The sequence below is a fragment of the Symphodus melops genome (genome assembly GCF_947650265.1).
Source record: "Symphodus melops genome assembly, chromosome: 15".
Classification (NCBI taxonomy): domain Eukaryota; kingdom Metazoa; phylum Chordata; class Actinopteri; order Labriformes; family Labridae; genus Symphodus; species Symphodus melops.
Genome location: NC_136705.1, coordinates 9,798,703 through 9,819,501, shown reverse-complemented (window position 1 = coordinate 9,819,501; position 20,799 = coordinate 9,798,703). Strand labels below are relative to the sequence as shown.

Below are 20,799 nucleotides of genomic sequence, written 5' to 3'. Positions count from 1 at the left end.
TTTTCACAACATCCGTCAGAGCGCCCCCTATTATATTTCACTGAAAACACCAATTGACGGAAAATCTCCTCAATGGCGGGGAACGGTTGGGTTCCAAATGACGGAAAATTCCGTCAATGGCGGGGAATGAGTTAATAGACCTGCTCGTCTCAGTATTTGGCTCTGAAGGAGCAGCAAGAGAGCTTTGGATGTGAGCTTTAGTATCAAAAGCAATTTATAGTAATGTTTGACTTTAAACTGCAGAAGATTTTTCTGCTCTAGGACCAGGATTTGGAAAATGATTAGGTCCACAATATTTTCTCTTAATGTATCGTATTCATGGCATTTTGGGCCATGTACAATCCACTTCCAAATCCTTGTTCTGTGACAGGAAAGACTTAGAGAGGAGTTGAGTTGTTGGAAAACTCTCAGTTTTTGGTTCCAGATTAGCTGATTTGAGTTTGTTAAATCAACTCTGAGTAGGTTCACTTGGTGTTCACAACGTGCACCATGAAGATAAAAAGCCAACATTAATGGAGCCCTGATTCTACAATTCACCATGGCAACAGGTAACAAAAAAGAGCTTCTCGTACTTTAACCCTCTCGAAATATAGCCTACATCTTCATGCTGACATACAGAGAGTATGAAAAGGTTTTTAGAAGGAAAAAAAAAAGATTATATTGCTGCGTCACAAAGGATAAATTGGTGTGGGAGATAACATTTGCTCCAACTCCTTTCTTGTAAATATGAGTGGAGGGAGATTGGAGGTGTGTCGCTGGAGGAGAGCGGAGGCTTCAAGAATAGCAGAAGTGTCCCCAAAAAGCATTGTTTGTTTTGATTTCATGCTGGTGCTCAAAGGCGAAATCTACTGGATCAAAAAGTTGCACATTGTTCCTTTAATGTCAGTACATATTAAATTAATTTTAAAGCAAGGCTAGTGTCCCTGAAAGAGCTCGAGAAAACCCCATGAAGATCCCTGTTTTATAAATACATACAATTGTTATCCCACACACCACTGTTTCTCCAAAATATACAAAAAATTATGCCCTCAAAGACAGGCCTGAACTACAGTTTGTAGACCTTCCGAGAAAACAGGGTTTTTTTGTAGCTAATCCCATTACTTAAAATACTTGAGAAACAGAAACTGTGTTGCACTGATTACTCTAATGATCTTTATTTACAATATAGATTCTTACAGTAAGTACTGTTTCCATATGCTTGTTGTGTTTTAAAGTGGTTTGTAGTTTTGACTCTGGAGACTAGTAGTAGAAAGGTATGTCATTCATGCAGAAGTTGGGCTGCAGACTCTCGAAGGTGCAGTCAGACGTGTCCATGGCACAGCGGCCACAGTTACAGCTCAAAGCCACAGGGTAGGTGACAGTCGGATGAACACCAGGAGGGCAGTCTGGAAGCTCAAATGTCTTGTAGTAGAAGTCCCGGTACGTGCACACATGCTGATAAACATTGCTGAATGGTGTCTTGATGACAGGGTCCTAAAAGGGAGAGAAAAAAAGTCTATAAAAAAAATATTAAAAAAAATTCTGCTATTCACAATCACATCAAATATATAGGTGATAGACACTCACTGTGAAACTAAATTAAACATTCACACAAAGTCTAATCTATGATTGAAAACATAAAGTACTGAAAAAGTAATGAAAAGAACAAAATAAAACTCTACACGAAAAATAGATGAGGTGTGTGAGAGTCAGGTTCCTGCTTACTCAGAGCGTTTTTTAATTGCTCATAGCAGACTTTTGAACTGTATATCTTTTTTTCCCCACAAAACATGGAAGAGAATTTGAGACAAGATCAGTGATGCATTCTCATAGCAGACATAAAGATTTTTTACTAAGTCCTTTATTATTTATTTTCTCATGCTGTATTTAATTTTATTTAAAGGGGACATTATGAAAAATCCACTTTTACAGTGTTTTTGAACATTTATTTGGATAACCTGAGTGTCTATCGACCCACAAAATTTGCAATAAATCCATCCAGTTCTTTGTTTGTGGTCTGCCTTAGTCTTACCACACAGAGAAAAGTGCTCCGTTTCAAATTTTCTCAGTTTGTGCCATCACAAGTTGGATTCTGGTAAGAAAATACCCTGCCCTCCCCTGGTATCTCCACCCATGGACTCCACATCAAGCCTAGAGCAAAACTTTTGCGCAGGTCCGCCATTTTTATTGCCTCTACAAAGTAGTGATGTCGACCAGCAAAACTCATGGGGGTCTCATTGCATTTAAAGAGACACACACACACCAAAATGGAGTGTTCTGGGAGAGCTGATTTATACAGGGTCACAAACCTCCTCTAGTGCTTGATTATTGCTATATTTTGTATGGCAAAGTATGGCACAGGTGTTTTATGTAGAGCACAGAGGACTGACTGAAAAGGTGAAAAAATTGTATAATGTGCCCCCTTTAAATATCCTAGAATTGTTTTTTTTGGTTTGCTTTAGTAAAAAATAGTCAAATACTTCAAAAAGAAAGGGTTTAGGTCATATTCTGTTTAAAATTATTATTTTTTCACCCCTATTGTTCCTGTTGTACCTTTGTGATGCAGTGACCACTGCAGATGGTTGTTTCCACTGGGTGGCACTTTGGACAGCCCTCCTTTTCCAGAGACACCGTCTGGTTGATGAGCTGGCATAGCGGCAGCTGAAAAGCTGCTGGTGATGGAAAGAGTTAATTGGTCCCAAGAATGAATGAACATGTAGTAAAGGGGTGCACAGCTCATTAAAACAAATCCTGCATTGTACTCCTTAATGTATAAAAAAAAATAAAAAATTGTTTCCCACTGACAGAAATGAAAGCTTCCATCAGTGGCAGCTGTGTTAAATACAGCGCATGTGACATTGGCCAAAGAGCTTTTCACATTCTCTGGAACAAAATACCCAGTATTATCAGACCAACACAGCACACCTCTAGATTTAAATCACAGTTGACCTCATGGCTGACAGACATATTGATATGATGCACAAATTCTGATCTATTCAAAATAATAAGACTATTAATAGAACATTATTTTCTTATTTTATATACTTTGTTAATCCCTGAGGGGGAAATTATGGTGTGCACTCTGTTATTTTAGAGACATGCTTCTCACACACAGGCCTGAATCACACACATGCACAAGCAGGACCTGTGGACATGCATTAATGGAAAGATGTGAGAGTGTGGCGGTGCCTTGCTCCAGAGCACCTTGAGAGTTGGTCTGACACCTCTCCAGCTACCAGACCAACTTTCATATTTTACAACAATTACAACAACTGCGACCCTCACCTAAATAGGTGATGTGCGGGTGTTTGCTGCCTTTTACATGACACACAAACAGTCCTTCACCCATTAAACACAGCATATTTTGGTACTTTGGTACTGGACGTTTAAAATGCAAAGTACCTTTAGTCTTGTTGTTTTTTCAAAATTCACATCTTTGCATGTGCAAGATTTTGCACATCTTTGCATGTGCAAAATCTTAAAACGTTTGTAAAATCTGTTTTTTTTAATCCTTTATGTTTTGTATAATTGTATAACTTTTTTTGTTTCTCGATTCCAGCACATGTTAAAAAATTGACAATAGAGATGACTTTGTATGATGTGTTTTTTTCACCACCGCATTCGCTGTTATTGAGAGTTTTCAACAATGAGGTCCAATAAAACCCAAGACGATACATTTGAGATTTACACAAACAGAAAGCAAAAAAAAAAATCCTTACTTTTCATTGTATCTACTTCAAAATATATGAGCACAGCTGATAAGAACACCTGTTTTCTTTACGTCTGATTGGCTGAAGTCTGCTGGCCCTTTCCAAAATGTATTAAACCTTAGAAAGACTAAGAGCTGGTGTAGAAGTCCAGTTTCCTCTTTTTTTCCTTATGAATTACGATGCACAAAAAATCTGGCTGCCTTAGCTTTAACAACCCTATATGCTCAATAAAAGTGGAACCCCTTTTTTTCAAACTTTTACTGTAAAAAGGATAAGTCTTAAAATGGAAATCAAACTTAATATCATATTCAATATCACTGATTGATAGACCTCATTACCTGCCGGAATCAGGGGCCTAATGGAGAATGTGGCTCCCAGAAACAAACTCAACATCAAGGGGGGCATCACTCTCCCGCCCTGGAGAGTCATTCTGTAGGAGATGACATAGAACAAAAAGTTTTATTGATAAATTAGCTGTGAAAAAATCATGGACATCTGTTATGCTTTGTGTTGTGAAACAAATTGTATTGTATATCTTAGCAAAGACATTGATAACAAAAAAAACCTGTGAGCATTTTGTTTATTGGCACATTTCCTTAAAGATTTTTGAAGCATAAGAACTGAAGATGTTAACTCAAATCTTGATCTTGTTTTAAGATCTAGTAAAGAAATGTTTAACAACAACATCATTAGCCAAACGAAGGATAAAATTGTTGAGGTGTTTTGTCAGAATATGACTCTGAAGAGTGTTCTTTATCCACTCATTGTAAACGGTCTTGCTATTACTAATCATTCCTGACCGCTGCTGTTCATTATTATTAGAGCTGTCACTTTAACGAGTTAATTAGATTAATTAATTACACCGCAAATTAACGCGTTATAAAAATTGACGCAGATTAATTAGAGCACACTTGAATAAAAAATTCAATGCAATTTTTACCCAGAAACTATAGACTGCAAGAAATGTGCGAAATTCTTCTTTTTTTGAAGGACCAGTACTTTTCAGTGGCACGTCACGTCACGTCACTGCACGCATGCCTTGCCAAACCAAACAAAGCAGGACGGACATGACTCATGCAAGTGAGGCGAGTAAATCTTTGTTAGGGCCTCTGAACGGCAAGTTTATTTACAAAAGAAACGTAGACGGGACAGTTAACAAGAGCACAGTCATTTGTACCCTGTGCAAAAAAGAATTTTCTTTTCATCGAAGCTGCTCCAGCCTGACGTATCACTTAAACGCTAAACATGTCCGCACAAGTTCCACTGTTACCGTTGCTAGTGCTACTGTAGGTTCACTTCGATGCTTACAGGATTCGGGAAACAAATGAGCAAAGCCACCACAGAAAAATTGACAAACTCAATCGCAAAGTGGGTTGCTGGTGATTGCAGGCCAATTTCAATTGTGGAAGACGAGGCGTTTCAGATAGCGACATCTGACACAACTTTCAAGCTACCCTCGAGATATACGGTGATGAAAAAAATTCACTAGTTGTACAGTACTGAAAGGAACGCAAAAGAAGAACTGTTGGCAGGGGCCCACCACGTCGCTTCAACAGAGGATCACTGGACATCTGTGAGTAATCTTAACTACTTGGGAGTCACTGCACACCTAATTGATAGTGAGTGGAAACTTAAGTCTTTTGCATTAACTGTGCGCAAAACGGTGACCCGCCATTATGCTGACGCATGCGCCGAGCAGTTCGATGCTGTGACAAAGGAATGGGAAATAGAAAACAAAGTGGCAACCATCGGAACCGATAGTGCAAGAAATATGGTCGCAACAGCACGCAGGCTGCCTTTCGAGCACATCCCATGTGTTGCACATATGCTGTAAAGAACCATCACAGTCTGCCTTGAGGACAGCAGCTTTGACACCATCCTGGCAAAGCGCCGTAAAATAGTAGGGCATTTCAAGCACAGCCCTGCCAGCACAGAAGAACTGCATCAGCAGCAGACTGCCCTCGGACAAGCCAGAGAGCCCCTGATTCAAGACCTGTCAACAAGGTGAGACTGTTTAGCCTACTCCTATCTATAGTTTTCTTGCTCCTGGTGTGTGTGTGTGTGTGTGTGTGTTCAGTTAGTATAGTTAGTGTTCAGTGTATGTGTGTGTGTTCAGTTTGCTATATTATTCTGTATATTGTTACTTACAAGACTTTTTTTGTATTTTGTGTTACATTTTTGATCTTTATTTTGTACTATTATTGTATATGCTGCTGGAACCTAAATTTCCTGAGGGAGTCATCCCAAAGGATCAATAAAGTTTAGTCTAAGTCTAAGTCTAAGTGCAACTACTGTATGTACAACATACTTCTCAGAACTTACAGCCCCCTGCGAGACTAATACAGTTTTTTTAAATGATAGATGGAACTCAACTCTCTTATTAATGATCTCACGTTACCTGTGGAACCAGGAGGCTGTGAATGCCACTTTGGCCCAACAGAAGCACAACTTGGCCACACTGACCAACCAAGAGTGTGACAAACTAAAGAAGCTGGAGGTTATTCTTGAACCCTGCAGGTATCACTCACTCACTCACACGTCAATAATGTTGTGAATTCTATATTGCCATATTTTTGTTCTACTGCAGATACGTGACTGAGCTTCTGGGAGGGGAGACCTATGTGTCCTGCTCTGTGGTGCTCCCCGCACTCTGCCATCTCAATCGTCTCATGGAGCTCACTGATGAGGATCCAGGCTGCATGATAAAGTTCAAGGCCACCTTTTCAAAGGACCTAGATACACGCAAGGCCACCATCAACAACAGATAGCTGAAGGTGGCTACAGCCCTCGATCCTCGTTTTAAGGACTTGAAGAGCATACCCAAGGATGAGAGGGCTGAGTTATGTGTGTGACTGAGAAGACCAGTGTTTTGTGAGTGCATTGGCTAGAAAGTCCTATGCAACAAATTAATTTTCCCTCTTTTAAGGTGTGGACTTGGATTGCAGAGATGGGGGCAGCATCAGAAGCGGGACCTGCTGCTCCTCAACCCACAGAGGACGAGCCAGCAGCGAAGAAGAGCCTCCTCCTGCTGTGTTCTTCAGACTCTGACTCGGAGCAGGAGGATCTGGGGCCTCTAGCCCACTACAAAGCTGAGTCTTGCATTCGAATGCATGAGTGTTCACTCGAATGGTGCCTATGGACAGCTGTCCTCTGTTGCTCGCAAATACCTGGCTACTCCTGCGACCTCTGTGCCATGTGAGAGACTCTTTTCTCTTGCAGGTAACATCATACAAAAGAAGAGGGCAGCCATACACTCAGACAATGTAAACAAGCTTGTTTGTCTGAGCAAGTGGCTCAAGACATAGTTGTCAGCTTCTGTAACGTTCATCTTGATGTTGCTTTATTTAGAGGCGTGTTATTCTTGTTTTTGTTTTATTTTAAATGTGGCATTGAGTTAGCTTTAGCACTCATTTGAATTGAGAGTCCTAAGTGCCTATTATTTTATTTATTTATATTTGTACAGCATTTTTATATAGTGCACCAGACCTAATTGGTTTGCTGGGATGTGCTTGACCTTTTTCTTTTGATATGTATGTATGAAGCACACTGGGAGTGTAGTTAATTTGAGTTGCCTGATTGAGTTTGGAATTTATTTTGGACTGATTTGGTGATTGAATAAACGTTTCTTTTTTTAAAAGAAAATCTTCTCTTCTTCGTGTATTCATTTGATTAGTCGTACACTACAATTTTGTAATGTCACGATGAAATTTGAATTCTTAATTTGAGGACCTTAAGCAGATATGAGCTTAAAATTAGATTAATTAGATTAATTAATTACAAATCCTGTAATTAATTAGATTTTTTTTTTAATCGCCTGACAGCACTAATTATTATTCATTGCACCAAGTTTTTTTTAAGAAGGGTTCATAAAAAACATCCATCCATTATCTATACTGCTTTTCCCTCTCAGGGACGAAGGTGATTCTCAGCTATCATTGGGTACACAGTGGAGTGGTTGCCACTCAATCACAGGGCTGACACAGACAGTCACATTCATATTCACATAAACTGGCATGCAAACTCCACACAGAGAGGCTCTCTCTGACCATCCTGCAGCTCTCTTTAAAACAAAAACAGGAAATATATTCACTATTCATTTTACTAAATAACCTTAGCTGTGTGAGTGAGTGAGTGAGTGAGTGAGAGAGAGAGAGAGGATAATTTAGTACATTTAAAGAATAAATGAAGACTTTTTGGAGGCAGGCTTACCTTTGTGGATTCTGCAGACACTATGACCAGACCTGGTTCAAGCTTAGTCTTTATAGTGCATCAAGGAGCTGGTATCCAGGATGAAACTCACTGAGATAAACTCTGGTAACCTGATGTTGTTGATAGGGGCAACACTGCAAAGGTTTGACCTTTATGTGCACAAGGGGATCAGTACCTCTTTTTATCACTCCTAAATCCTACAATACTTGTATAAACAGCCACAATATGTTAAAAAGAGCAACAATCAGACAACAAATCAATTTACAATCTGATTTGGTAGCCTTTGCTTTTAAATTAAATGGAATAAGGGGGGGGGGGGGGGGGGTGATCACTGCAAAGCAGAAAAACATGACAGTTATGATATACATACACTATAGATCACAATCACATTTTGATAAACAATGTATGTGGTTAACAGACACACAGAAGGCAGACAGACAGACAGACAGGTTCCCATGCACGCATACATAGAAGATTTGTACCTTCTACATCTAGATCTTATTTTCAATTCTTTGTATCGTTATTGCAACACTTAGTTTTTTTTATTTACATTATGTTCCTAGTGGGTTGAATTCCATTTTACCTTGATTCCTTATTTATGGGACATATGAGCTGTCAATAGCAAAAAAAAAAGTTTTCTGCCAATTGAAGAAGTCATTATAAACTCTGTGCATACAATAACCAATGTAAAATGTAAAGGAGAAGTCATGGCAATATACAATTTCATATAACATGATTGGAAATTGATTATAAATTGGTGTTAAATAATGTGGTTTGTTAATATTTGAATATGTTGTTACAATATCCTGTTGTGTATGTTTAGAAACCATAAAGACGGATGGAAAATGTCACATAGTTTGTTTGCTGTTGCTGTAGGTGGCTTAATCCTGTTTTATCTGTTTGGGATCTCTGTGACTCACTCACTTCCTCCGGACATGGTTCATCAAGGAATTTGATCCCATTGTAACATAATGAAGGCTTTTTAACAGGTTATGGTGACACAGGATGATTTCCTGGGGTGGCTGTGGCTCAGTGGTAGAGTTGGTCATCTCTTAACCAGAAGAATAGGGATTTGATACCAATGTCCTTCAGTCACGTAAGTCAAGCCAAGCAAACACCAAATGAATGGAAAAGCATTGGGCAAATTATATTGCAGCATCTAGCACCACTGTTTGATTGGTAGAATACAATTTAGAGTTTAAAAGTGCAGAAGTAAGACCAGAACTGCCATCCAAGTCTAGTTGAATGGTATAGGCTAATTGCTAACTTCTGAAATTCAACATTGATATTTTAATTCCAGTGCCTGCTTCTTTTCTACTGTTGAAAGATCCCAGATGATTTACCTCACCACACCGGTCTGAAGCAAGGGAGACTGCTCATCGTCAACAGCTGAAAGCTCGGTTGACACTTTTACCCCCTCACAGGAGAATTTTCACTCAAGCTGAGTTCAGGCTGAATTTAGCTAATCACAATAGTCATATTTTAACTTTTATAAACCTTATCATAAAAAGATGATATGTATTACATGCATAATGTGTACTTATAACATTGTAAGGAGTGTCATATTATTATGTTCCAGAATAGTTGGCGGTCATAAAACCGCTTGTGGGAGTGCAGGCTGCAAATCTTATTGGGGGTAATGGACTGCCCACATAGTGGGGCGCGTACAAGTGCCCTGTTAGAGATAAGGGAGTGTCCTGCAGCTGCATGAGAAACACACATATAACCATATATGTCTTGTTTTGCTACATTATATTGACGTAACCCAAAATGTATATTGAAATTTTCATGACGTAAATGTAAAGTCAACCATAGTATATAGGAGGGAAGCACAAGAAAACCCTTTTCCTTTTAGATCTTATATTTTCTCTTGTTGGACCACGACGGACCAAAGGGATAGAAGACTAAGGTAAGAAGCTTTTTGTCCCCATTGTTCCAATACCAGAGAGGAAAACATAGACTGGGGAGGGACACTCTGCTTTAAAGTGGTTAGGACCCACTAGGGTGTGAGAGACCCAAGGAGAGTCCCCTTCAGGTAACGGCTGCGAAGGAGGCCTTTCCAGTATTAACAGCCTATGATCTGACCATAGAGGGGAATGACTTCAAAACTGTAATAACTCAATAACTTTAAAGGTATAAAAGCTGAATAAACTGTATTTCTTTAACCGCTCCTAATAACCAATAGTGATGTTCTAGTTCAAGGCAGCAGCGATATCTTTATGAAAGGCAGTTATTGGTCCTCCTGACGAGATTCACACTCGGCCCAGACCAAGCAATCAAAGTGAGGCAGGGTAGAGGTTTCAAGGTCAAGTAGTACATAAGAGCTACAAACAAGGATATTAAAATAATTCCTAAAAATGCCAACTGCTTAGCCGAGATCCCCGCGCTCTCGCAACACTACAGGAAAAGAAATGAGGACCTGTCCATAATTTTGGACAGAAATTTGCAACTTAAATTTACTCTAGGCAAATTTCAGCACACAAGAAAATGAGAATTACATGTATTTTTTAAATAAAGCAGATTTTAAAGGCGATCTGTTGAGTTTTTGTGTTGAAATGTGAAAGTTGGAGAAGTTCTAATATTTTTGCAATTGAATAAACAAGCTTTACCAAAAAAAAAACAAAAAAAAACAACACAGTTTGAAGCTTAAAAGCTACCAGGAGAGTTACGATTTCACTGTTGCGGGGCCTCAAAATAATGCCTCACGTAGCATTTTATCTTCAAACAGTCTTACAGGAACCACATTTTCCTCTGAGGAAAGCCTGTTTATAGGGACATGAACATACATCAATCTGTACACTTTCACATTTCTCTACCAAAACTAGGCTACATATTGCACTTTTAACCTTACACGTTAGGGTTCTATGACAGGCACCTGTGTTTGTGTTTTCTCCATACACTCCTTCATACTTACTGCAACTTGGAAATCAAGAAAATGTGTCATTGCACTTGTGGATAGTAATGGGAATTTTTGCAGTTCCCCAGTTCATTCAATTCTACTTGCTCTCTACTGAAAATACAAGCTATTTGTTTATGGTTTGACAATAAAACATCATTTTCAAGGCAGGGACTCAGGGAATGTTTAACTGCTATACATCAAAATGACTTTGTTTTGTTAAATTAATTCCATAGACTGTATTAATATGATATTATGTTATTATTATATTAATATTACCCCCCCCCCCCCATTTAAAAAAAAAAAAAAAAAAAACCCTCAACTTGAAGATTTACATCAGAACGATACATCCATTCTTGGAGGACAGGGCGAGAGGAGTGATGTAGGAAGTGGAGTTGGGCTGTTAATTCAAACAAACAAATACATTAAATAACTTGGAATTCTTTTGGAAGTTTGACAACGATTTTGGAATTTGGACTTGGCGGTTGGCATAAACTAGTTTGTGACTAAATCAGAATGGCAACATAGGAAGAAGGTGAGGATGATGATTTGGAGTTAGGGAGTAGATCCCAGTACCTAGCCAGAGAGGACAAGGTAGGGGTCAAAAGGCGAGATGAAGATGTTCTGTTCAGGAATTGAAATAACAAACTTAGAGGAGAACAGTTCAGATGAAGACAGTAGAGTTGTTCACGAAAAGATATCGAGCAAGGACTGCAAAATGATACTTAAATTTAGAAGGAGGGTGAGCATGTTCAGCCTAGTCTGACAGATTGTCAAGGGAGCTATAGCTCTTTCCTCTGTTAGAATAAAAGGCTTTTTTACTTATATTCAAGTGTGATTTTAATGTGCTCATTGCAGTAATGTTTTGTTGGATAAATCTGGGTTTGATCACCGAGTACAAAGGAATGATTTGATATCCACAGTATGAAGCATTTAGCTTACGTTAACATTAAACCAGTTATTTTGTCATGTTTTATTTTAAGTTTCTGTGTAATAATTTTACTGTCTGACTTATCAGCATATGAAGGTGTCTTTGTGAATGACTACCCACATTCCAGCATACGTTTAGTGTGAGCCTGGGCAAGTGAATCTCTTTAATGATCATCTCCTTAAAAAGGATTTTTTATGTAAACTAGATGTCAGGTTCTTGATGAGAAACAGGTAGAAAGTACCTTCCCCTACAGACTGGAGAAAGGATGTAGGAGTATGATGCACCAATGAGAGAAGGGGAACCACACAGATGCATACTTTGGAAAGCTGTGCCAATCAGAGGAAGGAAACCACACATCTGAAAATGCATAATTTGGTTAGATAATCTCTGTCTAGAGTATAAAAAGGTACAGGGAAAAATAGCCAGGGCTCAGACTTCGCGAACTGATCCAGCGTCTGTCTGTTGTCAGGGACACGTAGTGCTTGAACCCAGAGACTCTGTAACTTGCATTTTTGATTCATCAGGTTAACAAACTCTGTTAACCTGAAAGAGACGCCTCCAGTCATTCCTCTCTTCCCATCAAAAGAATGCGCAGAGAGATTTACGGTAATTATTTAAAGGAGTCAGATTTCTATTTATACAATTTAAGAAAAGGATAAAAAAGGCGACTTTTATCTAACAGCTTCTTCTGATAAAAGTCTCCAATGTTTGGGTAAAATGATGACACAGAACTACCTGCGTGAAGTTGGCCCCCCACCCCACGCAAAACTTCGGGATCATAGTCGCGTTTGTTTGTGCTTCGTTTGTGCTGTTTCTGTTTTTGAGTTAGTAAAGATTATTATATAGGTCATCCTGAGGTCACCAAGCTTCTCCAAATTGACCCGGAATTGTCTTGTTTGTTTGTGCTTCGTTTTGTGCTGTAAAAAGTTTTGTTTGTGCTATTATGAATTTATAGAAATAGCGCATTTTAATTTCACACGATGACGTCACTCAGCCCCCCCATCTGCTCCGAATCGACCCAGAATGGTCGCGTTTGTTTGTGCTTCGTTTGTGCTGGATTCTGCTTTCAATATTTTCCTTTGTGCTGTTTTGATTTTATAGATATTTTATGTCTTATTGTCGGGTAATGACGTCAACCCTCCCTCCGGGGTTTCCCCGGAAATGGTCTCGTATGTTTTCACTTGGTTTGTGAAGAGACGCTGGTAACTCACTGTCATGCTTCATTTTTGTTTTCTTTTTTTAATCCATTCAGGACTGGATCATACATTGTTTTTTACTACATTAATCGAATCGCACCCGTGATGGCTTTACCTGATCATAACTTCTTGATGCATCTTCCTTGTATTGCCTTCCTGTCCAAAACATGTCTGAAATTCCAATAAAAAGATGTTGTTCCATCTAAACGTGTACTTTTTTTGAAAGGAGCATCATGCTCTACATTTATTTGCCATTATGGGGCGCTCAAACAAGTTAAGCACACCTTTGATTGAAAAAAGGGCGCAAAAATCTACCTTCCCATGCACTTTCAGAGCACAGAATTACAATTCATCTGCAAAACAAGATTTCTGCCCAATGTAAGTGAAATGTTTAAACAATACCATACAATGTAGAGTGAAAGACATTGCTCACAGAATAGCAATCATTGCTAATTACATTAATTTGTTTTTAAACTAGATGCCCAAAAAACCAGCCATGGACAGAGACTCTATTTTTGCTGCACATCAAAACACATGTTGGAATATGCAAATCTGGAAGACAGTGAAAAGTACTTGCACATTTGTTTTCAAAAGAGCCAAGGTTTATCCATCAGTCACAAGTACTTGAATATTGAAATCAGAGGCCACTGTAAGGAGTGTTCTGGTCTTCTTGACATGAGTTGTGACAGAGCGCCTGCAATTAACAGCCCAATGGTGCTTAACTGTTGCATCACAAACAATGATGACTCCCTGCACACTGGCGGTTCAAAGCACTTCATGTCTGGACAGTTGCGTGTACAGATAGCTAAAGAACTGTGTGAGGGCAGAATGGAACCCCATGTGTGGCGTGCATCACAGGCAGAGAAGTTGATGGAGTTTGGAGATCCTGAGCCGAGTCATCTACCAAATTTGGCCACCCTGCGCAAAGCAAAACAAGAAAAAAATGATGCAGAATTAGGTGACAAAGATCCTATTTTGTCATTGCAGCTACTGAAGTACAGCGCACCCCACGGTAGATGCATTAAAGACATTGGACTGGACAAGTTTTTCTGTCACTACTGGAGTCAAACACAAATGCATGTGTACAAGACCTTATTAAAGAAATCTCATGATACAGTGTGTTTTGATGCAACTGGCTCAGTAGTCAAAAAACTGGTGAGACCAAATGGCTCCTACGGTCATATGTTTTTATATCAGGGTGTTCTCACAGGGCATAACAGCTCTAGTGTCCCAGTGGTGCAAATGTTGTCAGAGAAACATGATGTGAATGCTATCACACAGTGGCTGACAGAATGGATTCGCGCAGGTGCACCTGTTCCAAAAGAAGTTTTGAGTGATTTTTCTCAGGCCATTCTTGGAGCTCTGGTCAAGGCTTTATCCCCTGACCTCAAGGCCTAAATCAATGAATGCTTTAATGCATTGCTTGGGAACCCATCTGCAAAACTGCCCCCTTGTTTTGTCAGGGTTGATGTGGCACACTGCATTAAGATGATCTGCCAGTGGGACTGCCTGAAAAAGAAAACACATTGTGTTAAAGATTTCTTTGTGAGATCAATAGCACAGCTTGTCAAGTCAAAATCTGTTGAACATGCAAAAAACCTCATACATGCCATCACTACTGTGCCACTCAGCGAAGCAGAGGGCAATGACAGTTCAGGGGCTCCTCTCCCATCAGAAAGGTGCAAGAAATACCTGAAAGCTCAAATTACAGAGGAGGTTGTCATCATTCCAGATGAAAAAGTTGAGGGACAGGAACCAGTGGATGCATTTGGTCATATGCAGACAACCGCTCGACAGTGGGTGTGAACTGAAATATGTGAGGAGAGCAGGTCACTTGCCAAGGCTGATGGAGACAGAGATAACATCCACTTCCTCCCTGAGATTATTCCCCACATAATAAGACTCGGAAGTTACTTACCACTCTGGACGGGAATAATGGTCCCTCTTTTCCGAAGCACCAGCATCAATGCAAGCTCAGCTGCTGTTGAAGCAGCATTCAAAAACATTAAACATGGACTTTTCAAGCATGAAAACCTGCCTATTCGGGTGGATTGATTCGTGGCTCGTCATCTTTCCTTCATCGAAGGAAACATGCAGATTTGTTTTGCAAAGCAAAAAACAGAGGAAGATGCAGCTGATTTAATTACTGTCACAGGACCTGACCCTGTCTCCACTACTGCCCAAAGTGTAAAAGATGAAAGAAAAAAGGATGTTCATGCTTGTGAGGAGTCTGCTGCTGCTGCTGCAAACATTGTTCAAACAGATGAGGATGCTGTTGAAAACTGGAGAGGCCTAGCAATTCCACCCCCCCAAAAAAAAGATGAGTTCCTACCTTGCTCCTGAATGGCTGCACACAGACCCATCTGTGGACCGGAAAAAAGTCAAAGTGCAGCTGTTAAAAAACAGAAACAAACAACAGCCTGTTAAACTTGGCAAATCAAGAGTGTCAGTGCTTAACACTTGTGCATTTGATGCAGTTCTTCAGAGTTCATGTTGCTCTTTTTGTGACAGCTATTGTTTTGAAAACATTGTAATTTGCCACGAATGTAGCAAAAAGTTCCTCGAGCTGGTTAAAACCATTGTCACAAAGGGTGTATCCCACCAGGTATTCTCACAGAGAGCAGAACTGCTGAGGGGAATGTTCAAAGCTCTCCACCTGAAATCTGGTGCCCTCCAAATCGATGCACAATGCCACATCTCTGCTGTAATTGAGAGAACCATGAGGACTCTTTCAAGTGTTTGTTTCACAAAACAATGTTCCTCACAGTACTGTGATCTAAGCAAGCAAGTCACGAGGGAAGTTCCACTTGTGTCTACCCACATTGCTGTTCTGCAGACGTGTAGCATGTCTCATCTTGAGGTGGCTGTGGAACAAGGACTCAACCTTCCTGACTCTCCGTGCCTCAGGCCACTCCAAAGCCCATCTCAGTGTCCCCCTGAATTAAAAAAAGCAAGACTGCAAGACAGGAAAGGTTCTGTGTTCATGCAAGGTGACCCACAGCTACAGTCTAGCAGAACTTGTGTGGATTGACACTGACCTTGGCAGCCATTCTTTCAGAACTCCATCACAGACAAATGCCTTACAGAGCGAAGTTGCATTATCTGAATTTCCCTCCAGGCTGGTGCTCCAAGGGAAGACGCTTATTTTGAGGGCAGTCATCGCTTTCCAGGGAGGCTTGACCCAGGATGCTCCACATTATGTGGCATATTGCAAGAGGGCTGCATTTGTCTGGGAGATGTATGATGACCTGGGAAGTGTAGTGAAAGCAGCATCAGAGAACACCAAGATCTGCTCGCATGCTGTGTTATATACAAAAGAGTGATCACTGGTTGTTGTCGTTTTTTTTATAGTTAATAACAAATGGATATGTTCTGTATTACTCTTCAAATGTTCCATTGTTACCATTACGTCATGCTCTATTTTGCACATAAAGCCCTTGTTAGAAACAAGAGTCTTTTTCTTCATTCAGTCAACAGCGTCGAATGCATGCACATCTATATACAACGCTGAAAAACATTGTTAGGCCAAATTATATTTTTGCATTTAAATAAAATATAATTACTACTACTTAAAATATAATTTCAGTTAAAGAGCTTTGGACTTGTCACCATTGGAGAAACATAAAAAATATGTTGGTCATTACCAATGCTAGTAATATATGGCAGCTGGTGTGGCATGAACTTTAGGTGGTGGTGTAATAAATGTCTTTTCTGTAATCAAGATGATTTGGCTGATTAAAGAGCATATTGCAGGTTAAAGACAAAACTTAACTAATCATAGGAAAATACGTTAACAATACTGTTTTTAAAGAAATTCTGAAATTAATAACCCACAGGGTCTCCTGGAGACGTTTTAGTCCATGTTCGCACGTCTTTGCGTTTTACTTCCGCATTCGGCTGTGACGTAACGTAAGGGAGTCCCGCTGAATCCCCGTCTGTTTAACATAGAAAAGCATGGATCCGAGTGTCACTCCCGTCAATAAATAGGAAGAAAATATGTATTCCTTTACATATAATGGTCCACTGGCTTATTATTCTGAACCTGTTAGATGTAATAGAGAGCAGAAACAGGCAGGATTAGAGGAATAACGGCCTCAGGAGAGAAGTGAAGCTGTGGTGTGAGGAGAGACCCGGAGCAGGCGTCCTGCTGAGTGACAGGTGTCAGCTCGCCATATATGGGCGAGTGCTGTGTACACATCAGCATATGTAAAGTTTATAAATCACATTCAATCCATTAAAAAACTATTTGTAGAAGGTCCAAGTGCCGATCATTCACCTTTACATTGTATGGGAGTTGCTCGTAAAAACGGCCAATCTGTACAACGTATTACAGTGCCGCGCTGTGCGCGCGCGAGATAGAGAGACATAGAACCCGATTACACGGCCTGTGCAAATGCAGCACTATGCCTTTATTGTTTATTCCTGATGCAGCCCAGTGCTCACGTTGTAATAGAAAATACAGTGTATGGTGCAGGATTCTCCTGACGTGAGTTCACAGCGCACGTCCATTGAACGTAATCCACACAAACATGCACAACAGCGCACACACTCCGCAGTTTAATGTGTGCACATATATTAGGCTACTACAAAAAGTTTAAAGTTTTTATGGGATAGAGGACCGACAGAGCTTGTGTTTCTGTTTGTTTCCAAACCGCGCGTTCCGTCTTTCCCCACTGCGCGCACACACGCGCACGCTCTGTTGCAACAGAGTTGGATTTATAATAAAATCGTATGATTACATATATTAATACAGACTGTCCGGTGTCTATTACGCGCAATATAATATATAGAGAATATAACCGAGGATTCCAGCAGATCAAATAATTAAACGCTTGTCTGCGTATATAATATTTGATGTTAAACAGCCAGAGATTTAAATCATTAATAAGGAAACGCTTTTGTGTCTGATGCCGAAATATTCAATGTGTCTGTTCGATCGTTTCTGAGGTTGTGGTAATAATTCACCAAAACACACTATGAATAATCAAGCCACTTACACTGTGCACCTGAATGTGCGCCGCTCAAATTACAAACTATTGCAGGGAGGCATCCTGTCTGTTCTCACTCACTACCACGTATCATCACACCTCTTTCATTATGTGATGTTTTAGCCTGTTTTTTGTGCTTAAATTCTTTTGTGCTGCCTTCTAAATGTTTGTTTATAAAGTGTTTCATGCTCTCTGTGCAAGACAAGTTCCCCCAGGGGCAATAAAGGCTTCATTGATTCATTCATACACATACGCATAAAGCCGATCAAAGCACAGTAACAGAACGCGACTCCCTCATGTTACGTCATATGACACGTTGTTGAAAAAAAAAGCAGTTCTAAACAGCTACGCTAAAAACAGCCACTTTCTCCTCTAAATTAGAGCACTTATGTTTTGAAGAATATACAGAAAATTGATGTACTTATTCTACAGCCCTTATCTGACAACATGAAGTGTTAATCTCAACTTTTTTTTAACATGCAATATGCTCTTTAAATACCCATGCAATATCAAGTTGTGTGCAGAAGTTTGCAATGTGAACTTGCAAAATTGCTATTAACTGCTATAAAGCCACAGCAGCAGAAATTAATACGAAAAAAATAACACTGAAAATGGCATCATTACACTTTTTTCGATAGTGAAAAACTGTTGCGTGACATATTTACCTTGAGTTCTCCTTTCATCGCCGGCGCAGGATGTTGAAGTATGGAAAAAAAAGTTACAAGACCATGTGGAATTAAAAGATAAATACGGCAGCACGAGAAAAGCCTTCAGGCTTTAACTGAACATACAGGTAATATGCGCACGAGACCATTTCCGGGGAATCCCTGGAGGGTGACAACAAGACTTAAAATATCTATAAAACCAAAACAGCACAAAAGAAAATATTTACAGCACAATCCAGCACAAACGAAGCACAAACAAACGCGACCATTCTGGGTCGATTCGGAGCAGATGGGGGGCTGAGTGACGTCATTGCGTGAAATTAAAATGCGCTATTTCAATAAATTCATAATAGCAGAAACAAAACTTTTTACAGCACAAACCAGCACAAATGAAGCACAAACAAACAAGACAATTCCGGATCAATTTGGAGAAGATGGGGGGCTTGGTGACCTCAAGATGACCTATATAATAATCTTTAATAACTCAAAAACAGAAACAGCACAAACGAAACTTTTTACAGCACAAACCAGCACAAACAAAGCACAAACAATGATCCTGAAGTTTTGTGTGGGGTGGGGGGCCAACTTCATGCAGGTCACAGAACTCATTCCCATTATAGTCAGGTTCACTGTATTTAGATTTTAAACTTTGTGGGATTTTTTGGGGGATTTGTTAAACTATTGTTGTGGAATTTTTTCCATTACCAAAGAGTGAAAATAAAGAGTGAGAAGATCTATTCAAAAAGGAACCCCAAGATCGATCTGGTCTCAGTGAACATTTATTCGAAGGCAAGATAAGCGTTCGAAGACCCCTCTCTCACACGGTGAGGAGAGAAAGAGGCCCCGAGAAAAGGCAAACATGAAAACTTATACATTTCCATCACATTACACAGATCACTCCCCATCACGCCACATAGAGCCACTGCCCACCTGGCAGGGCACAATCTATCCCCTAGTGTGAGAAAAAGAGACTACATGACTATTTACCATCTCCCAAGGCTGAGAAGGAGATGGAGTCCAGTGAGAAAGAGCCTGGGTGACTCTTCCCACATGTACAGAGTGTGAGAAACAGAATAAAGGGAACGAAATGATGGGAAACAAAACACCCAATATGCTGTGCATGTCGTATTCTAAGACATTTCAGATACATTTTATATGACAGATTCTATGAGACCTTCGTAGTACACATGGAGTAAAATTTTCCATAACATTCCTCCCTTTTGATTACATGTTAATCACACTATATGATACTTGGGAAATTTTCTTAAATGTGTGTGCAGTCACAGCAACCCAAACACCCGTAATTCCAATGACAATGTGTAACCACTTCAAGTCAAAACTTCATAAAGGTACAGCATATGGATATTTACGGATTATAGTCTTCTTCATCATCACGATAGATAGATAGATAGATAGATAGATAGATACTTTATTGATCCCGAGGGAAATTCACTGTCGCTGCTGGACTCTCACAATTCTTAATAACAGGGGAAGTCATTGAAAGGAGTTGATATTGAACAGTTTAATTCTCTAGGTAATGAACCCAAGCTCTGGTGCAGGAATAACATAGGGAAATTTGTCACGCTCGAGCAGGCAGGAAACAGGGAGGAGGACCCATGTGCAGAATATACTAATTTATTTAACAAAAAGGCAAACCAAAAATTAAATCCAAAACGTCTCAAAAAAACAAAAACCAAAATCCAAAAACCAGGAGACGAAAACACAGGGAACAACCAGAGATGATGACATATGAAAGACACTGACAACGACAATGACCCGACAAGACACTGAGGCAGACACAGAGACTAAATAGACATGGGGTAATCAGACACAGGTGATACTAACGAGACAGGTGAGGACAATCAGGGTAATCACAAAGGCGGGAAACACAAGGAACAAAGAACACTGAGGACAAGTACAAAGTACAACCTGACACTGACACCACAACCAAAACCAGATATACAAAATAAAACAGGAAACACTAAAGACTAGACTTGGAAACATTAAACACCAAACTAAGAAACTGAAAACACAAGTAACAGGAAAACAAGCCTACAGACAACGTAGAAGAACACAAGGACACAGGGAAACACACTAAGGACTAAAGTGAACCACAAGACTAAGAAACATTAAAGCACCCACGGGAAAACAATCAACATGAGGAAACAAGTACACTAAGGACAGAATGAAACTAGAAGAACCAGAAACAAAACCAAACCATGACA

The 20,799-nt window shown here is 39.8% G+C and overlaps 1 protein-coding gene and 3 long non-coding RNA genes across 5 annotated transcripts; all 4 read right to left on the bottom strand.

Moving 5' to 3' along the window:
• Positions 1 to 1,135: 1,135 nt before the first annotated feature.
• lhb (luteinizing hormone subunit beta) lies at positions 1,136 to 7,973 on the bottom strand. Of its 2 annotated transcripts, XM_079362640.1 has the most exons (5): positions 7,899 to 7,915; positions 5,190 to 5,298; positions 4,028 to 4,119; positions 2,533 to 2,651; positions 1,136 to 1,473 (listed from the first exon to the last, which is right to left on the bottom strand). In XM_079362640.1, the coding sequence occupies exons 2-5, from the start codon at positions 5,258 to 5,260 to the stop codon at positions 1,240 to 1,242; spliced, it is 516 nt and encodes a 171-aa protein (XP_079218766.1). In that variant the 5' UTR covers positions 5,261 to 5,298; positions 7,899 to 7,915; the 3' UTR covers positions 1,136 to 1,239. The 2 variants fall into 2 exon arrangements, with proteins under 2 accessions (XP_079218766.1, XP_079218767.1); XM_079362641.1 differs by lacking the exon at positions 5,190 to 5,298 and having other exon boundaries at positions 7,899 to 7,973.
• Positions 7,974 to 12,929: 4,956 nt separating this feature from the next.
• LOC306836230 lies at positions 12,930 to 14,699 on the bottom strand. The gene is made up of 3 exons (XR_013780749.1): positions 14,614 to 14,699; positions 13,645 to 14,430; positions 12,930 to 13,123 (listed from the first exon to the last, which is right to left on the bottom strand). It is a non-coding gene; the product is annotated as an uncharacterized lncRNA (long non-coding RNA).
• An 856-nt stretch (positions 14,700 to 15,555) lies between these two features.
• On the bottom strand, positions 15,556 to 16,020 carry LOC306836183. Its single transcript, XR_013780744.1, has 3 exons — positions 15,960 to 16,020; positions 15,743 to 15,877; positions 15,556 to 15,623 (listed from the first exon to the last, which is right to left on the bottom strand). It is a non-coding gene; the product is annotated as an uncharacterized lncRNA (long non-coding RNA).
• A 3,315-nt stretch (positions 16,021 to 19,335) lies between these two features.
• Positions 19,336 to 20,517, bottom strand: LOC306835865. The gene is made up of 2 exons (XR_013780702.1): positions 20,435 to 20,517; positions 19,336 to 19,954 (listed from the first exon to the last, which is right to left on the bottom strand). It is a non-coding gene; the product is annotated as an uncharacterized lncRNA (long non-coding RNA).
• Positions 20,518 to 20,799: the final 282 nt, after the last annotated feature.